The sequence below is a fragment of the Coffea arabica genome, chromosome 7e (genome assembly GCF_036785885.1).
Source record: "Coffea arabica cultivar ET-39 chromosome 7e, Coffea Arabica ET-39 HiFi, whole genome shotgun sequence".
NCBI classification, from domain to species: domain Eukaryota; kingdom Viridiplantae; phylum Streptophyta; class Magnoliopsida; order Gentianales; family Rubiaceae; genus Coffea; species Coffea arabica.
Genome location: NC_092323.1, coordinates 40,418,155 through 40,436,170, shown reverse-complemented (window position 1 = coordinate 40,436,170; position 18,016 = coordinate 40,418,155). Strand labels below are relative to the sequence as shown.

The following is an 18,016-nucleotide window of genomic DNA, read 5'->3' as shown; positions in this document are numbered from 1 at the left end:
ACTCTTATGGTCTGAATAAACCTCAAAGGTAACCCCGTAGAGATAGTGTCTCCACTTTTTCAGAGCAAAGACCACAGCAGCTAACTCCAAGTCATGGGTAGGGTAGTTTTGTTCATGGGTTTTCAGTTTCCTAGAGGCAAAAGCAATCACGTTCTTGTTTTGCATTAACACACACCCTAAGCCTTCCCTCGAAGCATCGGTATAAACAGTAAAACTGTCCTTCCCATTAGGCAAGGCCAAAATAGGAGCCACGGTTAACCTTCATTTCAACTCCTGAAAACTGGTTTCACACCTAGTATCCCACACAAAACGGCTATTTTTCTTCGTTAGATCGGTTAAAGGGCCAGCCAGTTTGGAAAAGTCTTTAATAAAGCGTCTATAGTACCCAGCCAACCCTAAGAAACTGCGAATCTCAGTGGGGTTTTCTGGCCTCTTCCATTCAGCCACTGCCTCTACTTTCGCGGGATCCACTGTAATACCTTCTTTTGAAATCACATGTCCCAAGAAAGAGATTTTCTCCAACCAAAATTCACACTTACTAAATTTGGCGTATAGCCGATGATCTCTCAGGGTTTGTAACTGTGACGCCCCCACTTCTCCCAAGGGCGAACCCAAGGGTATCCGCGGAACGCCTGCCTAGCTCTCGCCAGGACTCGAGACAAATCAATTCAAACTTAACAATATATAACAATTTATACCAGTCTAATAAGGAAAAATCGCTTCCATAAACGAATATCCAAGTCTTGTACCACGTGTTCAAAATACATCCGTTATCCAATTCTTACGTCAGGATCCAAAAGATACATCAATTCCCAAATATATACAATAGCCAAAATGTCTAGTCAATTACAATTGAAACCCTAATACAAAAGTACATCCAAAGGGTTCCAACGAGTTTCACTCCATCCATTCCTGTTAAGGAAAACAAATCTACGGGGTGAGCGAAACGCTCGTGAGGCCAAGAAAACACACATGCAAGCACGTTGTCCAAATAACAATCCCAATATTCAAGTAATTTACAATTGGAGCGAGAAAAATAAACAGAAACAATTCAAGGATATAGGAGCTCTCAGGAGCTATTTTCCTCTTGCTTCGCCACGGCTCGATCCGATACCCCCTCGTGATGACACTCCGTTATCCTGGTGGGTATTTTATCCGTAGAAACTTCACTTATTACTTCCTCCGACCAACATTCCACCCTCTCGGATCCGAAACCAAACACGCACGAAAAAGGCGATACTCGTCGAGTATGCCACACGAGATCTCAAGAGATCAAGTTTTGATTTTTGAACACGCACGGAAAGGGCGATACTCCACGAGTATGCCGAACAAGATCTCAAAAGATCAAGTTGTGTTTTGTTACTCTCTTGGTTTATCAAACTTCTCGACCAAGCCCATGCCGGCTCGAGTTGTAAGATTGGTTAAGAGAATTGGGCGTCCCCATAAGTCGAGGAGGTTCACTCCACCCGACAACATGACACGCACGACATACACGACATGCATGGCAACACGACACGCACACGAAAACGGGTATATTTTAGTCGACGAGATTCACTCAATCGACTTTGAAAACCAAGTTAATACAAGTAAAGTTCAAGTAAAGGAGAGCGAGTGCGATAAAGTACACACTCGTCTCATCAAGTGATATTCACGTATATAAGCAGGTAAATCAAGTAAACACGACAAGTCAGGCACTTGACACTCACCAATTCAAAAGTAATTGAGCGAGAAAATCTTTAGTTGTCCCCTCCGGGATTCTTTTCAAAACTCGCTTGAGCACCTGAAGCAATTAACAAGTATTTTTCACTCACAATCACGTATTAATCAAGAAAGGAGTTACGCTTATTTGGACTAGTCAATACCTCAAACCAAGAACCTTAGCCACTCAAAATAAAGGTTCAAAAGTGAGGTTTTATTAACACAAGAAAAACTGATTTCCTTCATGAAATCAAGTTTAAAGCGATCAATTATCATCAAGAAGGAGTAACAAGTTTTCAAATTTTCATTTTCTAAGAAATCAGCAAATTTCAGCTTTGCGCGTCAAATTTAGAAAAATCAGATCTTGCACTCAGTAGGTCCAAAATTATAAAACTTGGTACCGTTGGAAACCTCTTAGAAAGTACTAAAAGTTCTTAAAAGACACTTTTCCATGAATCGAAGTGGAAGGTATTCAAAAATGAGCTTGAAGGTACAGGTTCGGCGTACAAGGCAGAATTAAGTTGGATTTCGGCCAACTTTGGAAATTCGGCACGATTCACATGTTGCAAACCGGCCTCTGAAATTTACAGCTCAATTAGTGTTACAAGTGAGGTTTATAACAAAACAAGCGGATCAAGAATCGGAGTTTCGAGTACCGAGATACGGTAGCTCAAAGTTGAGGAAGATTCAAGACTGAAGAAGAATTTCCAGTTTTGAACCTCCAACACTAGCAATTTAATTCGGTATCGAAACGAACTTGAATTGGTGCCAAAATTGGCAATATTTTACTCCTATATGCAAGGTATTCCTCTATCAAATTTCAGGGAAAAATACCCTCGGGAAGGTAGTTAATTAGTCAACCAAAGTTCAGGAAAAATTCTAAGGCAATCTGCCTTGTGACTTTCATTTCACAATTTCAAATCGTTTAACCAAGAAAACTATCCGAACATGGTTCATTTGTGAAACAAAGGTCTAAGATACATCCATGATACCTTTGGTAAGTGATGAGCATCAAGAACTTCAATTAATAAAATCATTCCCAAGTTTTGCCCCAAATCAGTCCAAATACTACGTTTTTCCAAAACAGGGCAGTCCTCTTGTTTTAGTCACAACTCAATCAATTTAACTCGGAATGAGGCATGGTTTATGGCGTTAGAAAATACATTCACGGGAATAAACGTTCACAGAAGGAAATGTTCTGAAATTCGGCAAGCAACCAGCTCAAAATTGAGCCTCAAGTTGCTGCCTCAACAAGCCATTCCAGCAAATCCGAGAGACAGGACAGCTAACTTAAAACGTTTGGTTCGGATCACTCACAAAGAATCAGAACGTGCAGTTTATCTCAAATTAAAGCTAGGAATGTCTAGTTTTAAACGCCACCGACGGCACTTGATTTCGACACCCGAGGACAGAGTTATGGCCAAAATACAACCACTGGACAGTTTTACCCGAAAATAATTTTCCAGCATGCCTAGTTCATGAATAAATTCATTTGCCCATCCAATCGTTAATGTTTTCCAACGAAAATTTCTACACACATAATATAACATATACACATCAGGATTATGCCAATAAATCACCAAAAATGGGCCTTATCATGGCCGAACAACACAGGGGCAGATTCGGCAATTTCTGGTCATGACCTCTACTTGAGTTCCCAACAATAACACTCCATAAATTCATCATTATAACCATTAAACTACCATTAAATCCAACATTGATCCTCAAATCAGCAACAACAACCCAACTGTGGGAATACAAAGAGCCCACTATCACATTTTACATCCATATCAAGCTAACCAAATGCATGCATGAACTTAACAAGGTAAGATAGCTTCCAAACTTCAAGTTTCCAAGAGTGGATCATCACTTACTTTGGGTTGATGTTCAGCAGAATTTTCGGCCCTCTATTACCCCAGAAAAACCGTGATTTCCAGCCCTTGTTTGCAGCTCAAAATGCTCCTCAAGTGTCAAGCTAGGTGTGGTGCAAGTTTGGTTGAATTTGGAGATGATTTGGGGTGGTTTTGAGTGAGATTAGTGAGCAGAAATTTTGAAGCAATGGAGTTAGAGAGAGGAGGGTGTTTGGTCGGCTATGAGGAGAGAGAAGATGGAGAGAAATCTGATTTCCTTTAGCTTCCAAGAGAAGGTGAAATAAGTGGTGGAAATTCACCCAAAAGTCAACTCTCATTAGGGGCCGTTTGGTGCGATTACGGCTCGATTTTCTCGCGCGTTTGGTTCACTAATGCACTAAACCTCCAATGCATATATATTCATGTAAATATTATTCACTCTTAATTGTCCCGAAATAAGGGTCTAAAGTCCCTCAAATAAAGTCGCGCGTGTGAAAACGCTTACCGTCAATTTTAACGATATAACGCGAAACTTCCGCGAAATTCTTATAACGATTGTACTACTAACTATCACTTGAGTATTTATTCATAAGATTACCTATTTTAGGACCATAGTACAAGTCTTCAATATTCCAAGCTTATTGTGCTACTACGCGGATAAAATCTCCAAGTACTATTCACTATTTTTACTAAACGTACTCCAGGAAATTAATTTTCAGAACGAGTCACTTTAAAAATATAACGAAGTTATATTTTCATGTATTTAGGTCTAATAAGGCTAGAAAATATTCCTCGTGGCAAAAATCCAATTAAATAATTTATTAAGCCATAAATTAGGCATAAAATAATAGTTTTTACGAGTCCTCACAGTAACACTAGCTTCAAATGCTGCTCATGTTCCTCACGGGTTTTAGAATAGACCAAGATGTCGTCAATAAACACGACAACAAATCGGTCCAAGTAGGGTTTGAAAACCCGATGCATCAAATCCATAAAGGCGGCAGGGGCATTGGTCAACCCAAAGGGCATGACTGCAAACTCAAAATGCCCATATCTAGAATTGAAAGCAGTCTTGGGTACATCTTCTTTCTTAATAAGCAACTGATAGTAACCCTGTCGGAGATCTAACTTGGAAAAGACCACCGCGCCTTGCAACTGGTCAAATAGTTCATCGATATGGGGAAGTGGGTATTTGTTCTTAATGGTCATATTGTTTAATCCCCGATAATCGATACACAATCTTAAAGTTCCATCCTTCTTCTTAACAAATAGTACCGGAGCCCCCCACGGAGATCCACTCTCCTGAATAAACCCACGCTCCAACAGGTCTTGCAACTGTAATTTCAACTCCTTAAGCTCAGCAGGTGCCATTCGATAGGGGGTCTTAGAGATAGGTGATGTCCCCGGTAACAGGTCAATCTTAAACTCTATCTCTCTCTCCGGAGGTAAAGTTACTAATTCATCAGGAAACACATCCGGATACTCACTTACTACAGGCACATCTTCAACCCTCAACTTATCAGTAGGAGTGTTTATAAGAAAAGCTAGGAACCCTTGGGCCCCTTTATACAGAAATTTCCTAGCCCGAATACCCGAAATCAATGCAGATGAGGCTAAACTACCCCTTATATCGAGCCTTAGGGTTGCCTCCCCCGGTATACGAAATTCCACTACTTTTCTCTTACAATCAAGTTGTGCATCGTACTTAGCTAGCCAGTCCATACCCAATATAACATCGTACCCCTTAATAGCTAAACTTATAAGATTCCCCAAAAGCTTCCTCTCTCCTATCCAAATTTCGCAATTTGTATACATCAAACCAGTAATCAAACGTTGGTCCCCCGTAGGAGTACTAACTTCTAAGTCATAAGACAAGCTAACAGGGTTTATATCAATGCCGCACATAAAATTGGGGTTAACAAAGGAATGGGTAGCACCAGGGTCGATCAAAATCCTAGCTAGACGATGAAAAACAGGGATCGTACCTTCTACAACCCCAGAGGAATCAGGGACTTGTTGTTGCTCAAGGGAGTAAACCCGAGCTGGCACCTTTGGCTTTGTCCCTTCTACCTTGGACTGTCCCGAGTTAGCCTTCGACGACTGGGTAGTTACTCTAGCCTCCCGAGGTAACACCGGACAGTTAGCTATTTGGTGCTCCGCACTCCCGCAGCGCAAGCATTTCCTTTCTTTCCTCCAACAATTGTCCTCGGTGTGGTTTGGTTTCCCACAAAATCCACAGGGTCCACGTGCAACTGAGGCCGAACTTTCTTGTGAAGCGCTTCTTTGCGGGCCCCGTCCATTGTGACCACCCCTCGGCGGAGTCCCTCGCGTCATTCCCGGTTGCCTTCCTCCTCCGGCTCCTCTTCCTAACTTAGGAGGGGTCCCTTTATCCCCTTGGTTCGAACTACTCGCAGAGAACCCCCGTTTTTTCACCTGAAAATTCCTTACTTGGAGCCTTGCATTTTCAACTCGCAAAGCTTTCTCCACAGCGTCACTAAAGATATTGATCTGGGCTACCGCCAGATCCTTTTGGATTTCCACATTGAGCCCTTGAATAAAACGTCTAACTCTCCTTTGCTCCGTTAGAATGAGTTCAGGGGCAAACTTAGATAAACGAGTAAACTGGCTCTCGTACTCAGCCACCGATTGAGTCCCCTGGCGGAGTCTAATGAACTCGTCCTCCTTCTTTTCCTGGACTAGAGGAGGAAAGTATTTCGCATTGAAGTCCCTCACAAAGTTTACCCATGTTCTTGGGGTTTGTTCCCGGTCCCACTTCATTCGTATCACGTTCCACCAAGAACGCGCGGCCCCTTCCAGTTGGAATACAGCGAAAGTAACCTGTCTCTCTTCTGAATAGTGTAGGGCGGCAAAAATATCTATCATTTTCTCTAACCATTTTTCGGCCACTTCCGGATCTGGCCCTCCCAGAAATTTTGGCGGAGAAAACTTCTGAAATCTCTCTAGGGCCCGATCTTCACTCTCTACTACATGGCCAGGGTTCCCAGGTTGCTGGATAGGAGGTTGGCCCTGCTGTTGCACTACGTGGGCTAACAAGTCGGTCATTTGCTGCATAGCAGCAGCTATCTGGGCATTAGGGTCAACCCTAGGTTCAGGATTTGGTTCAGTCGTGGTATCCCTAGTACCCTCGTCAGTTGTGGGTTGCCTAACCCCGCGCCCGCGGCCTCGTCCACTACGAGTGCCTTCCATTGCTCTAATGTCACTCTAAAGTCGAGGTACAAAATATAGTCATATAAGCATATAAGCATATAAATATAGTCATATAAGCATGATCGAAGAACCAAAAATAAACACCACATAAGATATGTATACACATAGAACAGTTATACACAGAACACATAACGGTGACAAACAGTCATACATGAGCAGTCAAGCAAATATATACAAAAGTACTCCCGTGAAGCCAAAAGAGGGCCTATCAAAATACACTGTACAACCTAGGCCCCAAAAGGTACAAAAGGTACAAAACAGCTAACCAAAAGCTTCTCCTAGCTAACCAAAACCCTAATCTAGTCCTCGACGGAGCCAACCGACTCCCCCCCAGAGCTAGAGCTAGGGGCGCCTCCCTGACCTGGAGCTCCGCCACCTGGAACTCCCCCTGGCGCATTGGCGCCAATCACTCCCTGGATGAGTGCCCCACACTCATCGATAATAGCGCCGGACCGGTCACTCACCTCCCGGACTACCCTAGTGAGGCGGTCGTTAACCACCTGCAACTGCTCTCTCAGAGCGTTCGTCCTCTCCTGCTCCATGGCCACGTTCCCCTGGAGCTCCCCAATCCTATCGGCCTGCATCCGCGTGATGCCCCTAAGCCTAAGGGTCTCAGTGCGCTCCCTGGCGGCGGCACATCTAAGCCTCCGTCGCTCAGCAAGCACTGCCACAACCACGTGGTCCGCGTAAGAGTAAAACTGGCAACGCCTACAGCGGCGGGTCCGGCTAGCGGTATACCACAGCCGGATCGGACCTCCTGGCCTCTCCTGGAAGTCGATAACTCGTGGGCGCCTCTGAGGTGGCTCGTCTCCGCCCGCTCCACTAGTGCCAGCCATAACCTACAAAGATAACAAAGGTTTATAGCTTAGTCAATATATTCACACTTAATGGCGTCTACACACAATCCCAAAAGTTCTAAGAACCAGGTTTCAGGTTCGCCCAGAGTATTTCTAACCTAGGCTCTGATACCACCTGTGACAGCCCCACATTCCCCTAAGGCGTACCAAAGGGGTTAGCGGACTGTCTGCCCAACTCTCGCCAGGACTACTAAAACGGTAAAACAGTAACTCAAGGCGTTCGGGAATCTACTAGCGCGCTTAACCAAACCAACAAACGAGAAACGGAAAATTGGAAACGTAAAGCAAATAGAGCATTGCCACGTCACAAACCACCAAGGCCCAACTAAAAACAGGTAACTTTCAACAATCCCCAAAAGGTATATATACAAGCCAAATATATTACATAGAACAGGAGTACACACACATTGTTACAAACCACATTCGTGGGTTTACAAGCCAAAAGGAAACATTTAAGATCCAAGTACAAATAAAGTTTCCAACTATTGAGGAGCTATACAAAATCTTTCAACTAGCTCTACGCAACTCATCTTCAAACTCAAAAGTCCAAAAGGTAAATCCCTGTAAGGAAAACAAAATTCACGGAGTGAGCTTTCGCCCAATGAGGTACCGTCACGTAAGTAGATCGGGATCACATAAACATAAGAATATTCAATCCAAATACATACGTCTAGTAAGCAAAAGCAACAACACCCAAGTATCAGGAATAAAAGGATACGGATGGCTCTCAAGAGCCCTTTTCCTCTTTTGCCATGCTTGATCTCATCTCATTGACTCTCCGTCAACGTATACCAGGTAATCATGACCGTAGACTCCTCTTTACTCCATTTATCCGTCCACCTCACTTTCCCCTTACCGGGCCCGAACACCAGACAGTACAGAGTTGGTATTACTCGAGTATACCGGAATCAAGGGTCTCATACCCAAAGATTCCCAAATACAATCCCCATGGCTTGTCAAATGTCCCCGACCAAGTCCTTACTGGCTCGAGTCCATTGACTTCCAATGAGGTAGAGCTCAGAGTCAACAGTAAAGTTGGTATCCAAGCGATACCAAATCCAGTACAGTCAATAATATTCAAGTAATATCATAAACAGTCAAGTAAGCTTAGTATAATAACCAGTCAAGGAGGCTAGAGAGTACGAGAGTGGTAAAGTACACCCTCGCCTCACCTAGCTCAAACAATCATCACAACTAGTCCAAACCACAGAATTCAAGTACAAGAAAGCCACGGAATAACAAACATGTGAGTAGTACACTCACCAAGTTTAACAAAGAAATTTCACAAGTTTTCGCCCGACGTGAGCCTCGGATCACCGGCACGCCCTATAACAATCAAGAAAGTACAATGAAAACTCAAACACAAGTCGAATACCTTTTTCTAGGAACTATTAAGGCAAGACCCAAATATAGCTTGGAAATGAAAAATACATAACATTTAGGGTTAAAAGGAGAAACAAACCCAAAACCGTTCATTTCTAATCCATCTCAACCCAACTCACAAGAATCTAATACCCTAGACACTCGGACAGCATTTCCCCTAAAATTTCAGCTTTTCCAACCTGCAAGACAATCAATAAAACTATCCAACACAACCACAAGCACCCAAACAAGTCATAAGCCATTCAATATACTTCATTAGGGTCACAATACCCTTCAATGATAGCCAATTAGAAGTTCAACAATCAACTCTAGAAAACCCCCAAATTGAAACCCTAAATCTGAAATTTTCCGCACAAGCGGAAATTTCCCGCAATTAACTCCAATTAACGCACAAGAGAGCTATATAATGCCATTTAGAACCATCAATTCCAGCTCAATCATATCATCATAGGAAAACAGAAAAATTCCAGAAAAAATCAGAAAATTAGGAAACTTCACTCCAATCCACCAAATCTTCCGAAAAATCGCGTAAATAGCTACTATAAGGCACCAATTGGCCAAAATTAAAACCAAAAGATGAGTTCCAAGCAAGATACCTTAGTTCTTCAAGAAAGGTTGTAGCTTGTGAGGTTTTCTTCCAAACCAACACCACTAAGTTCTTCAAACACTCCTAGGAAGATGATTTTATGGACTACTTTGGGAATTAATCGGTTAGTTTTCAAGATTTGGCAAGAATTTGTAGATGAAAGGTTGAAGAGTTTTTCTCCTTTGCTCCCAAGAAGTTTCGGCCAAGACAAGGCTGAAATGAAGAGCTCTTGGTCAAAATTACACTTTAAATCAAGTAAGGTAAGTTTGGTCAAAAGTTAGGCAAGGTTGGTCCAACCAAAATTGGACACTTGGCACTTTGTCTTGCTAGAGTTATCTTCTTGTCTCCTCAGTATTAATTCATCTAGGTAACCTCCAATTATCTCCTAACACCTAGTACTTAAATCCCTATATGCAATATTTAACCGAATCGGCCGAATTTCTCTCACTTAATGCACTAGCGGGTCCCACGTCCAAAATACGTTCCAAATTTCTCACGAACTACCTTATACTAGAAAAATGATTTTAAAACTATATTTACTGATAAAATGTTGATAAAAGTAATATAATAAAGAAAATTAAAAAAAACGGGTGCACAGGAATAAAATAATAAATAAATAAATAAATTTTTTTTTTCTGGGTTCTCACAAGTATTTTGCCTTGGATAGCTTTAGTGATCTGATGCAGTAGATTCATGTCCTAGGCATAGAAAATAGTAAGCATGTTGCAGTTAAAAATATTAGTAATCAATGTGAGTTTAGACAAATATTGTACCTTATTGTCAATTTGTTGTAGGTGACTGGCATTGATGCACATCAGTGTTTCAGCTACTTCTCCCAATGTGACAACGTGTATCTTGGCAGTTGAGTTAGTTATGATGAGGTAGATGCAGGCTCTATATGATCAAGTTGTTTTGTTAGTTATTAAAGTGATAAATATTTTGTGTTTATATGATATATTTGTCACTTGCTTGGGAATAGGGCTAATATATAGTAAAGCTTGGAAATTAATAAGACTTACAGTTTTTTGTGGTCACTTTAAGCCTTAATGCTAGGACAACAGGGGACTCTTCTCTTGCTATGATAGAAGCACATTCATTAGTTTGGAAATCGTTGTAAAGTGTCATGAGCAGTGGCCTTCTTCTGAAAAGGAGAAAATTTTGTGGTTAGTAGATGATTGTTGTAGTTTGAGTAAACTATAACTATTTTTATAGTGAATGATGATGTACTCTTGGTTGATGATGATATAATCCCTGGCTAGAACTGTCTGTCTGTGAATTCGAACCTTTCTTAGGGGTAAAGCATGAATCACTGCGCCAAATATATCTAAAGTAATTTTTTTGTTAATTGTGTAATGTAAATATAAACAATAGTACTGAACAGAAAAGATGGATGAAATATTAGAATACTTATATCTATCAGTATATGCGTAGACATGCAGGTTGGAGATGCTGTCCAAATGTAAATATGGTGGAATGGTTGCAGTTTCCAGTTCATTGATTGGTTGAATGAGAGTTGTAGCTGTCAAGATCCAGTAGAATGGATATTGTTGTGTTGAGGATGATTGTTGATTCAGGCGAACTGTTGCATTGGATATATAGTATTTTCTGAATGGAATCAGTAAGCTATTAACAAGTGGAATGTCATTCTCAAATATGATTGCGTGAACTGTGATTCCCTGAAGAATTTGAAGCTGATTAGGTATTTTTAACAAAGTAGAATTTCTATGTAAATGATGTAAAATTGAAACATATCTACCTGTGAATTTGAGAGCAGGAATTGCCAATATCCTCTGGCTATTGGAAATCTGTTGGTGGTGCGAACAGGGGTTGCTTCAATTACTTGTATGATGGTAGTCCAATTGGCAGAATAAGATTTGATTTCAGTTAAATTGAAAATTGTCATGGCCATTGTTTCCTGCTAAAATATTAGCATGAATGTAAAAGAAGAATAGAAAAATTGGTTGTATGTAAAACTATCCAGGAAGAATAAAAGATTATATAGTTTTTATAAGTTGTAAGTTATAAAGTTGTAGAAGAAGAATGAAAACAGAAAGAGATGTGTAGGTTGAGAGTGAGTGCAGACTTGAGTGTTTTTTTCTGGGATGTTTGTGAGTAATAGGTGACGATTTATAGACAGAGAAGTCGTAGGTATATATAAAGAGAAATATAGAAAGCAGGAAGTTAGTGCATAAGGTAAAAACTGATTGAGTAGTATGCAATACTAAGTTTGTAAGTCACGTAAAAAGATAGAGTAGATAGCTTGTTAGTGATATGATTATGTGACTAAATTCACTGTGGTATAAGTTATGTTATTTGATGTATGTCAGAGTCAGTGAATGGTAGTTTGTTTGTAATGACTCTTGAGAAGTGTAAGTTTAGTGATATGAGTATGTGACCGAATTCACTGTGGTCTAAGTTATGTCATCTGATGAATCTCAGAGTCAGTGAATGGTAGTTTGTTTGTTTGTTTGTAATGATTCTTGAGAAGTGCAAGTTTAGTGATATGAGTATGTGATCGAATTCACTGTGGTATAAGTTATGTCATCTACTGAATCTCAAAGTCACTGAATGCTAGTCTATTTGTAATGATTTTTTGAAGTATAATTGTCTTTCAAAGATCTTTTGTTCAAATTTTTTGCCTAAGTTGACATGTTGCAGTAAAATTAAGCAGAGTTGAATAATGACTTGTGTGATGTTTTTCAAATTGATCAGACAAATAAGTTTGCATTTTCCATAAGTTTGCAGAATGTATAGGTTTATCAGGGAAAAATTAGCTATCACGTCTATTCATGCAGTTAAAATGTTCAGTTAACGTAATTTATGTAGTTTATAGTGAAGATTGTGCTTGATGCGTTAGCATTTGGATAATGGATGAAATGTAAAATTACAAAATAGGCTTTAAGGAGATATCCATCAGATAGTTTCACATTGCCATTCCATAAAGTTTTTTTTTCCAATTTGGCATTCCGTAATATGTCAACAAAAGAAAGAGCTTAGACAATGTGACAAAAGTTGTGTTTAACAAAAGATCTTTGCTGGTTAGACATGATGACTACTCAGATTCAATGATGTTCTTCAGCTTCTTTGATGGACTTGGTTCTACATTTTTCTCTGAAAAGCTGCTTTCTGGTAGCAAAGTAGAAGCATGCACGTCAAGATGGGCTTGTGGGAGTTCTGTTGATGTTTTCTATGCAGAGGGAGTTAGAGCGGGTATGGTTTCTTGCTGAAAGGATAGGCTTCTTTTTGTTGAAATCTTTAAGCCTGAGTTGTCATGGACAGTAGAAACGGCTGCAGTAATTTCTTCAAGTACCAATTTTGTTGTTAGAGAAAACATTTGTTCCTCTGGTTTGTGCTTTTGTTCCAGGATTGGTGGTGCAAGAAGGTTGGTTTGGATTTCTAAAATATTGTCACGTTTACAGCTAGCAATATTTTAGGCAATTCTTGCACACTGTAGGCTTTGACAATGGTGTTCTTTTTTTGTGACTGGCCATGATATTGTACATCATAGGAGCGAACAAAGCAGATAAGTGCATGCTTGCTGATAGATTCTGCAAGTTCCATATCTAAAGACACTCTCTGTATGATTTGTTCAAAATAGAAATTATATCAGATTTTTTATATTTGATTGACAGCACGTTACAACATTTATACCATAGGATCATAATAAAGTACATTACGTGGACGATACTGTAATTTGCTAGCTAGTATGGTAGAAGATTTACAGCATAGCAATAATTTTCATAATGAGTGATTTTAACAGAGAATAATGTATGTTCTACAAATACAGATGAAGTTGCAATTCTATGTTCTGTTTACTTAGTTTGTCTTAAAGGAAAAACAAGTATTTTGGCACCAAAATGCCCTAACCAAACTTAAGTCACATTTGTGACTTCAAACACATTTATAAACAACCAAAACACATGCAATACCATCAATGTAGCTATCATACACTACCTAAAGTTAGGTTACATCAACTCACACTTAGGTTTTGCAACAAAACTACACATGCACCACAATTCCAACCACCATTGCACCATGATGCACCAACCACCTAACTTAGCATAAACAACCTATGAAACCAAGAAGTGTGGCTGGCCGGAACCACCATGCAACCTCCACAAGCTATCTGCATCTTCACAACCATAATCCATACAAATTTGAGTCATGCAACCACATCAAATGAACCATACACCATCCCCTTAATCCATAACACATCATCAACACTAAGTTGCATTGGCCAAACCCTAGCTTTTCAACCCCTTTGCTGACCGGTTTTCTACTCACCACAAACCAACAATTTTGAGCTACCAATTTCACATTTTGAGCTCAAACCAACCAATATAAACACATACAATCCATCATAACAGAAATTTAAAGCATCAAAACTGGAAATTTGTATCACTTGCTGGAATTTTCTTAAACCACCATAGAAATCACCAAATCTTCCATACAAACCCACAAAAGTGATATATAAACCATCATTAACCCTTATTAGCCTCTTACAACATCAAAATCAACATTTCTACTCAATTGCTACAAGTTTTTACAAGAGTTCAAGGCTGCTTTACATTCCAAAGGTTGGTTCACAAGGTTGCACTTCAAGAACCAAATTCCTTAGCTTTCTTTTGCTCTGACTCCCAAGCTTGTTGGATGAGTTGCCCACAACCAGAATTTTTCTTGTTCTTCCTCTTATTTTCTCCCGGTTTTTTCTTCCTTCTTTTCTCCCAAAAGCTGCCCGAAATTTTCCTTGTTTGTTTGGCTTTTGTCTTGCTAAGATTAATACTAAGTCACTTGGTCAAAGTCCAACTACCTTTTTGATTAGCCAATCAAAATTGAGCTTAGGAATCTCATGGAACCTTTAGGAAGTCTAGCAACTTGTGATTAACCAAAAGTCACACTATGGCCCAATTAAATTCACAATCCTACCAATTTACTCCACAATTTACATACTTGATATATTCCAAAAACCTAATTACACCTCAATTACTCCACTAATCACCCAATCACTATAATTACCTATAATAAAATATGCATTATCATACATAATAACCTTTTAGTCACAAGTAAAACTAGGGTTTTGATTTAAATTTAAAGTGTCCAATAAAAAAAATAATGTTTTTAAAACAAAACAAAAGAAATAAATCAAAATTTTAAAAGAACGAGGGAAAAATATTATCCTAAAATTCGGGGTATCACAATGGTGACCAACTGCTATTTCTGCATGAATGACATTTTTAGTCAAGGACTTGCAGGTCAGTCTTGTTCTATTGCATAGCCCTTCAATTAGATCAAGATTTTGTAACAAAATTATTGGTGCATGTGGCTTAAGCACAAGCCTGTATAGAGGAAAACCACTTTGACTTAATGTGTTAAGGAAATCAACATACTCAGCCTGATGATTTAGGTCAAGTATTTGATTGAAACTGATGTATTCAATGCTTTCTCCTAGAAACTTTTCTATCATCAAATCATTGATTTCATCAACAAAGTGATTTTTTGTTGTCAATATTGCTCTGCTCAAAGACAAAGCTGCATTTTCTGATATACTGTTAATATTAGGATAGACAGCATCCATTAGTCTTTCAAGTGAATCAACTTCATTGGTGTACTTGATCAAAATTGAAGATGGTATAACAACTGAATCACCGTTGTGTACCTGTTCTAAACCATCTCATATTTGCAATATAAACTGTGTAAACAATGGATCTAATTTTGCTCTCATGTTTTCAGTTAATTGTAACTTTTGCAAGTGGGGCCACAAGAAAGAATTAATGAAGCAAGCATTAACTGTTTCAGCCTTAGTTCCACTACGAATAATCGGTAATATTTGCCTGAAATCTCCTCCAAAAGCCACTACCTTTCCTCCAAAAATTTCATTTAAGTTCATGATGCCTTTAAGCAGATCATCCAATGCTTTAATAGTTGCTTGTTTACACATTGAAGCCTCATCCCAAATGATCAACTTTGATTCTCTGATCAAAGTTGCTAGAGAGCTTTGCTTACTGATGCGACAAGTTCCTCCACCAGATATATCTATTGGAATTTTGAATCGCGAGTGAGCTGTTCTTCCTCCAGGAAGAATTGAAGTAGCTATTCCAGATGTTGCGGTAGCGAGTGCAATATAACCTTTTGATCTTATATCAGCGAGTAATATACGATATAAAATGTTTTTCCGGTACCTCCCAAACCATCAACAAAGAAAGCACCACTTTTGTTGTTGTAAAATTTTTCATAGATGACATTAAATGCTTCTTTTTTTTCTTTTGATTCAACAGAACACAAGCATCCAAATCAGCTGCTGCAACAATTATGTTTCTTTCTGCATTTAACTCTATTGTCGGACTTTCCATATCATCCATTTGAGAAATCATAGGGGTACAAGTTGAATGAAGAAATGTTTTTCCCCATAGATTGTAAGAAGCCATTTATTTGATCAAGTACCTTTGTCCTAACTTGCCTTGCTGTTAAGCTTTTACATCTAAGAAAATCTTCAGATGCTGGCGGATCATTAGGGCATGAATAAACCAGCAGTGTTGCAAACAATTTTCTCATTTCATATGGCCTATGAAAGTGAGAAGCTTCTTGCAAACAAAGTTCCTGGTTGTCATCATGCTCCAGTAATCCCCTCAATAGCACTGCTTCACAGAAAGTCTACACTTGAACTCCACCAAAAGTTCTGAGAACTTTTACCTTCACCAGGATGTGCATCAACTATTCTACCTATAGAATCTCTCTGCTCACGAATTTTCCACATTCTTTGGCTTGGTTTCCAAACAAAATGAATTCAGATCCTCAACTTCCTTATTCATTCTGTTCATGTAAAAGAATTTAGTTAACATTGTTCTTCTCAGGTGAGTGTTACTCAGAACATTACGTAGGTCAGTGTTCTTCTTGAAGCTCATCGGTTGCTGATTTTCCAGATGCAACTGTAAGTGGATAACAGCTGGCTTTATCTCGCTACTTGGAAACCTGTAAATTCTCCAAGTAGCCTTTGGAGGAGATATCCATCTTCCTGACACATACTGTTTGATTTCATCAATCTCACAATGTGGAGTATCAGCAATAACTCGAAAGCTGGTTCTGTCATGTCCCTTACAAATGTACTTGTATATATATTTGACTGCCTGTACTGTTGAGCATATCTCAACGTTGATGTGGCAATCAAGTTTTGCAAGTAGATAGGCGTTATAAGGGACAACCCAGCGATTATCGAGCCATACATTCTACACTTTAACTTTAATGCCATTATCTCTTCTTCTATACTTTGGATATGCATCAGCTGTTTAAATGGTTGCATCGCAGAAGCCTTTTGGATAAGAGTTTTTACAGAGTCCGTTTTTTTTCATACAGACATTCTGTGGATTTGCTGAACCACAAAGACCACGAAGCATATCTTTAATTATCATTTTATACAGATGGAAAAATTTCTGCTTGTCAGGTATCTTGGCACAAACTATCTTGTCATATTCATCTGCAGTATATAGCTTGTACTTGGATTCGAGAATCAAAAGGAAATGCGCGTGAGGCATACCTCGTTTTTGATACTCAATTACATATGTATAAGCAGCAATCTCACCAAAAATGTGTTTCTTAAAAAGTTCATCTTTCAACTTTTCTAACTTAGCATGAAAGACTCTCGAAATTAAATCTGGCCGATTCTGTGTTTCATCTGTGGGAATCAAATGCTCATTTATTTCTGGCCAATTAGGATTGCAAGTCATTGTCAAAAACAGATCAGGTTTTCCAACTTTTGCACTAAAGTTATCGCATCCATGTATCTGCGACGCATATTTCTATGACCTCCTATGAAACCTGGCGGCAATATAATTCATTGGCCAATATTTGACCCTTGAGTTTCTCCAGTAGCCACTGCATCCATTATGCCATTCAAAAATTCTCTCTTGATTTCTTCCTATTGTGACCTGAAAAAGTCAAGCCTTCGTTTCTCAATCTTCACATAGGCATCAACAACATACTGCTGGAACAATCTACAAAAATGCAGGATCAGAGATTCAGAGTTGTACGCGAAATATTCCCTCAACGAAACAAAAGCAGGATCCTCTTCCAATCTATGCATTGCTGTAAGACGACACCGTATAACTATTTAGAATGACTAAAAATTCGGTATTTATAATAATAGATGAACTAACTTTTAGTTTTGACTAACCAATTTCTTCATTGTAGAGCAGTTCATCAGCACTTAAAGCACCTATTAGTGCAATCATTTCAGCTGATTCTTTTTTCCCTATCTGTTTTCTGTTTCTTGCTTTCAAGCCTTTCTTTGGAATTCCTTGATGCCAACCAAGCTCTCCAAATGGAAACATTAAAGGGTACTATAACGGATCATAGCAGCCATAATAATACTGAATGTTACGTGGAGAGCCACCACGAGTATACACTTGTATATTACGATG

The 18,016-nt window shown here is 39.3% G+C and overlaps 1 protein-coding gene and 1 long non-coding RNA gene across 2 annotated transcripts; both read right to left on the bottom strand.

Moving 5' to 3' along the window:
* Nucleotides 1–667: 667 nt before the first annotated feature.
* LOC140011442 (uncharacterized) lies at nt 668–4,034 on the bottom strand. Its single transcript, XR_011818598.1, has 2 exons — nt 3,573–4,034; nt 668–912 (listed from the first exon to the last, which is right to left on the bottom strand). It is a non-coding gene; the product is annotated as an uncharacterized lncRNA (long non-coding RNA).
* A 3,041-nt stretch (nt 4,035–7,075) lies between these two features.
* LOC140011363 (uncharacterized) lies at nt 7,076–17,323 on the bottom strand. The gene is made up of 6 exons (XM_072060155.1): nt 16,955–17,323; nt 16,477–16,825; nt 16,060–16,237; nt 15,391–15,781; nt 14,812–15,258; nt 7,076–7,615 (listed from the first exon to the last, which is right to left on the bottom strand). The coding sequence occupies exons 1-6, from the start codon at nt 17,321–17,323 to the stop codon at nt 7,076–7,078; spliced, it is 2,274 nt and encodes a 757-aa protein (XP_071916256.1).
* Between the last annotated feature and the right edge of the window lie 693 nt (nt 17,324–18,016).

What these genes read in the sequence shown, in the direction of transcription:
- LOC140011363 (XM_072060155.1), bottom strand. Translation starts at nt 17,323, where the DNA reads ATGACTTGCAATCCTAATTGGCCAGAAATAAATGAGCATTTGATTCCC. An exon ending in CAAGAAGAACACTGACCTAC is followed by an intron (nt 16,238 to 16,476) that starts GTAATGTTCTGA and finishes TCTGTGAAGCAG; the next exon opens with TGCTATTGAGGGGATTACTG. An exon ending in GTGGAACTAAGGCTGAAACA is followed by an intron (nt 15,259 to 15,390) that starts GTTAATGCTTGC and finishes GGTTTAGAACAG; the next exon opens with GTACACAACGGTGATTCAGT.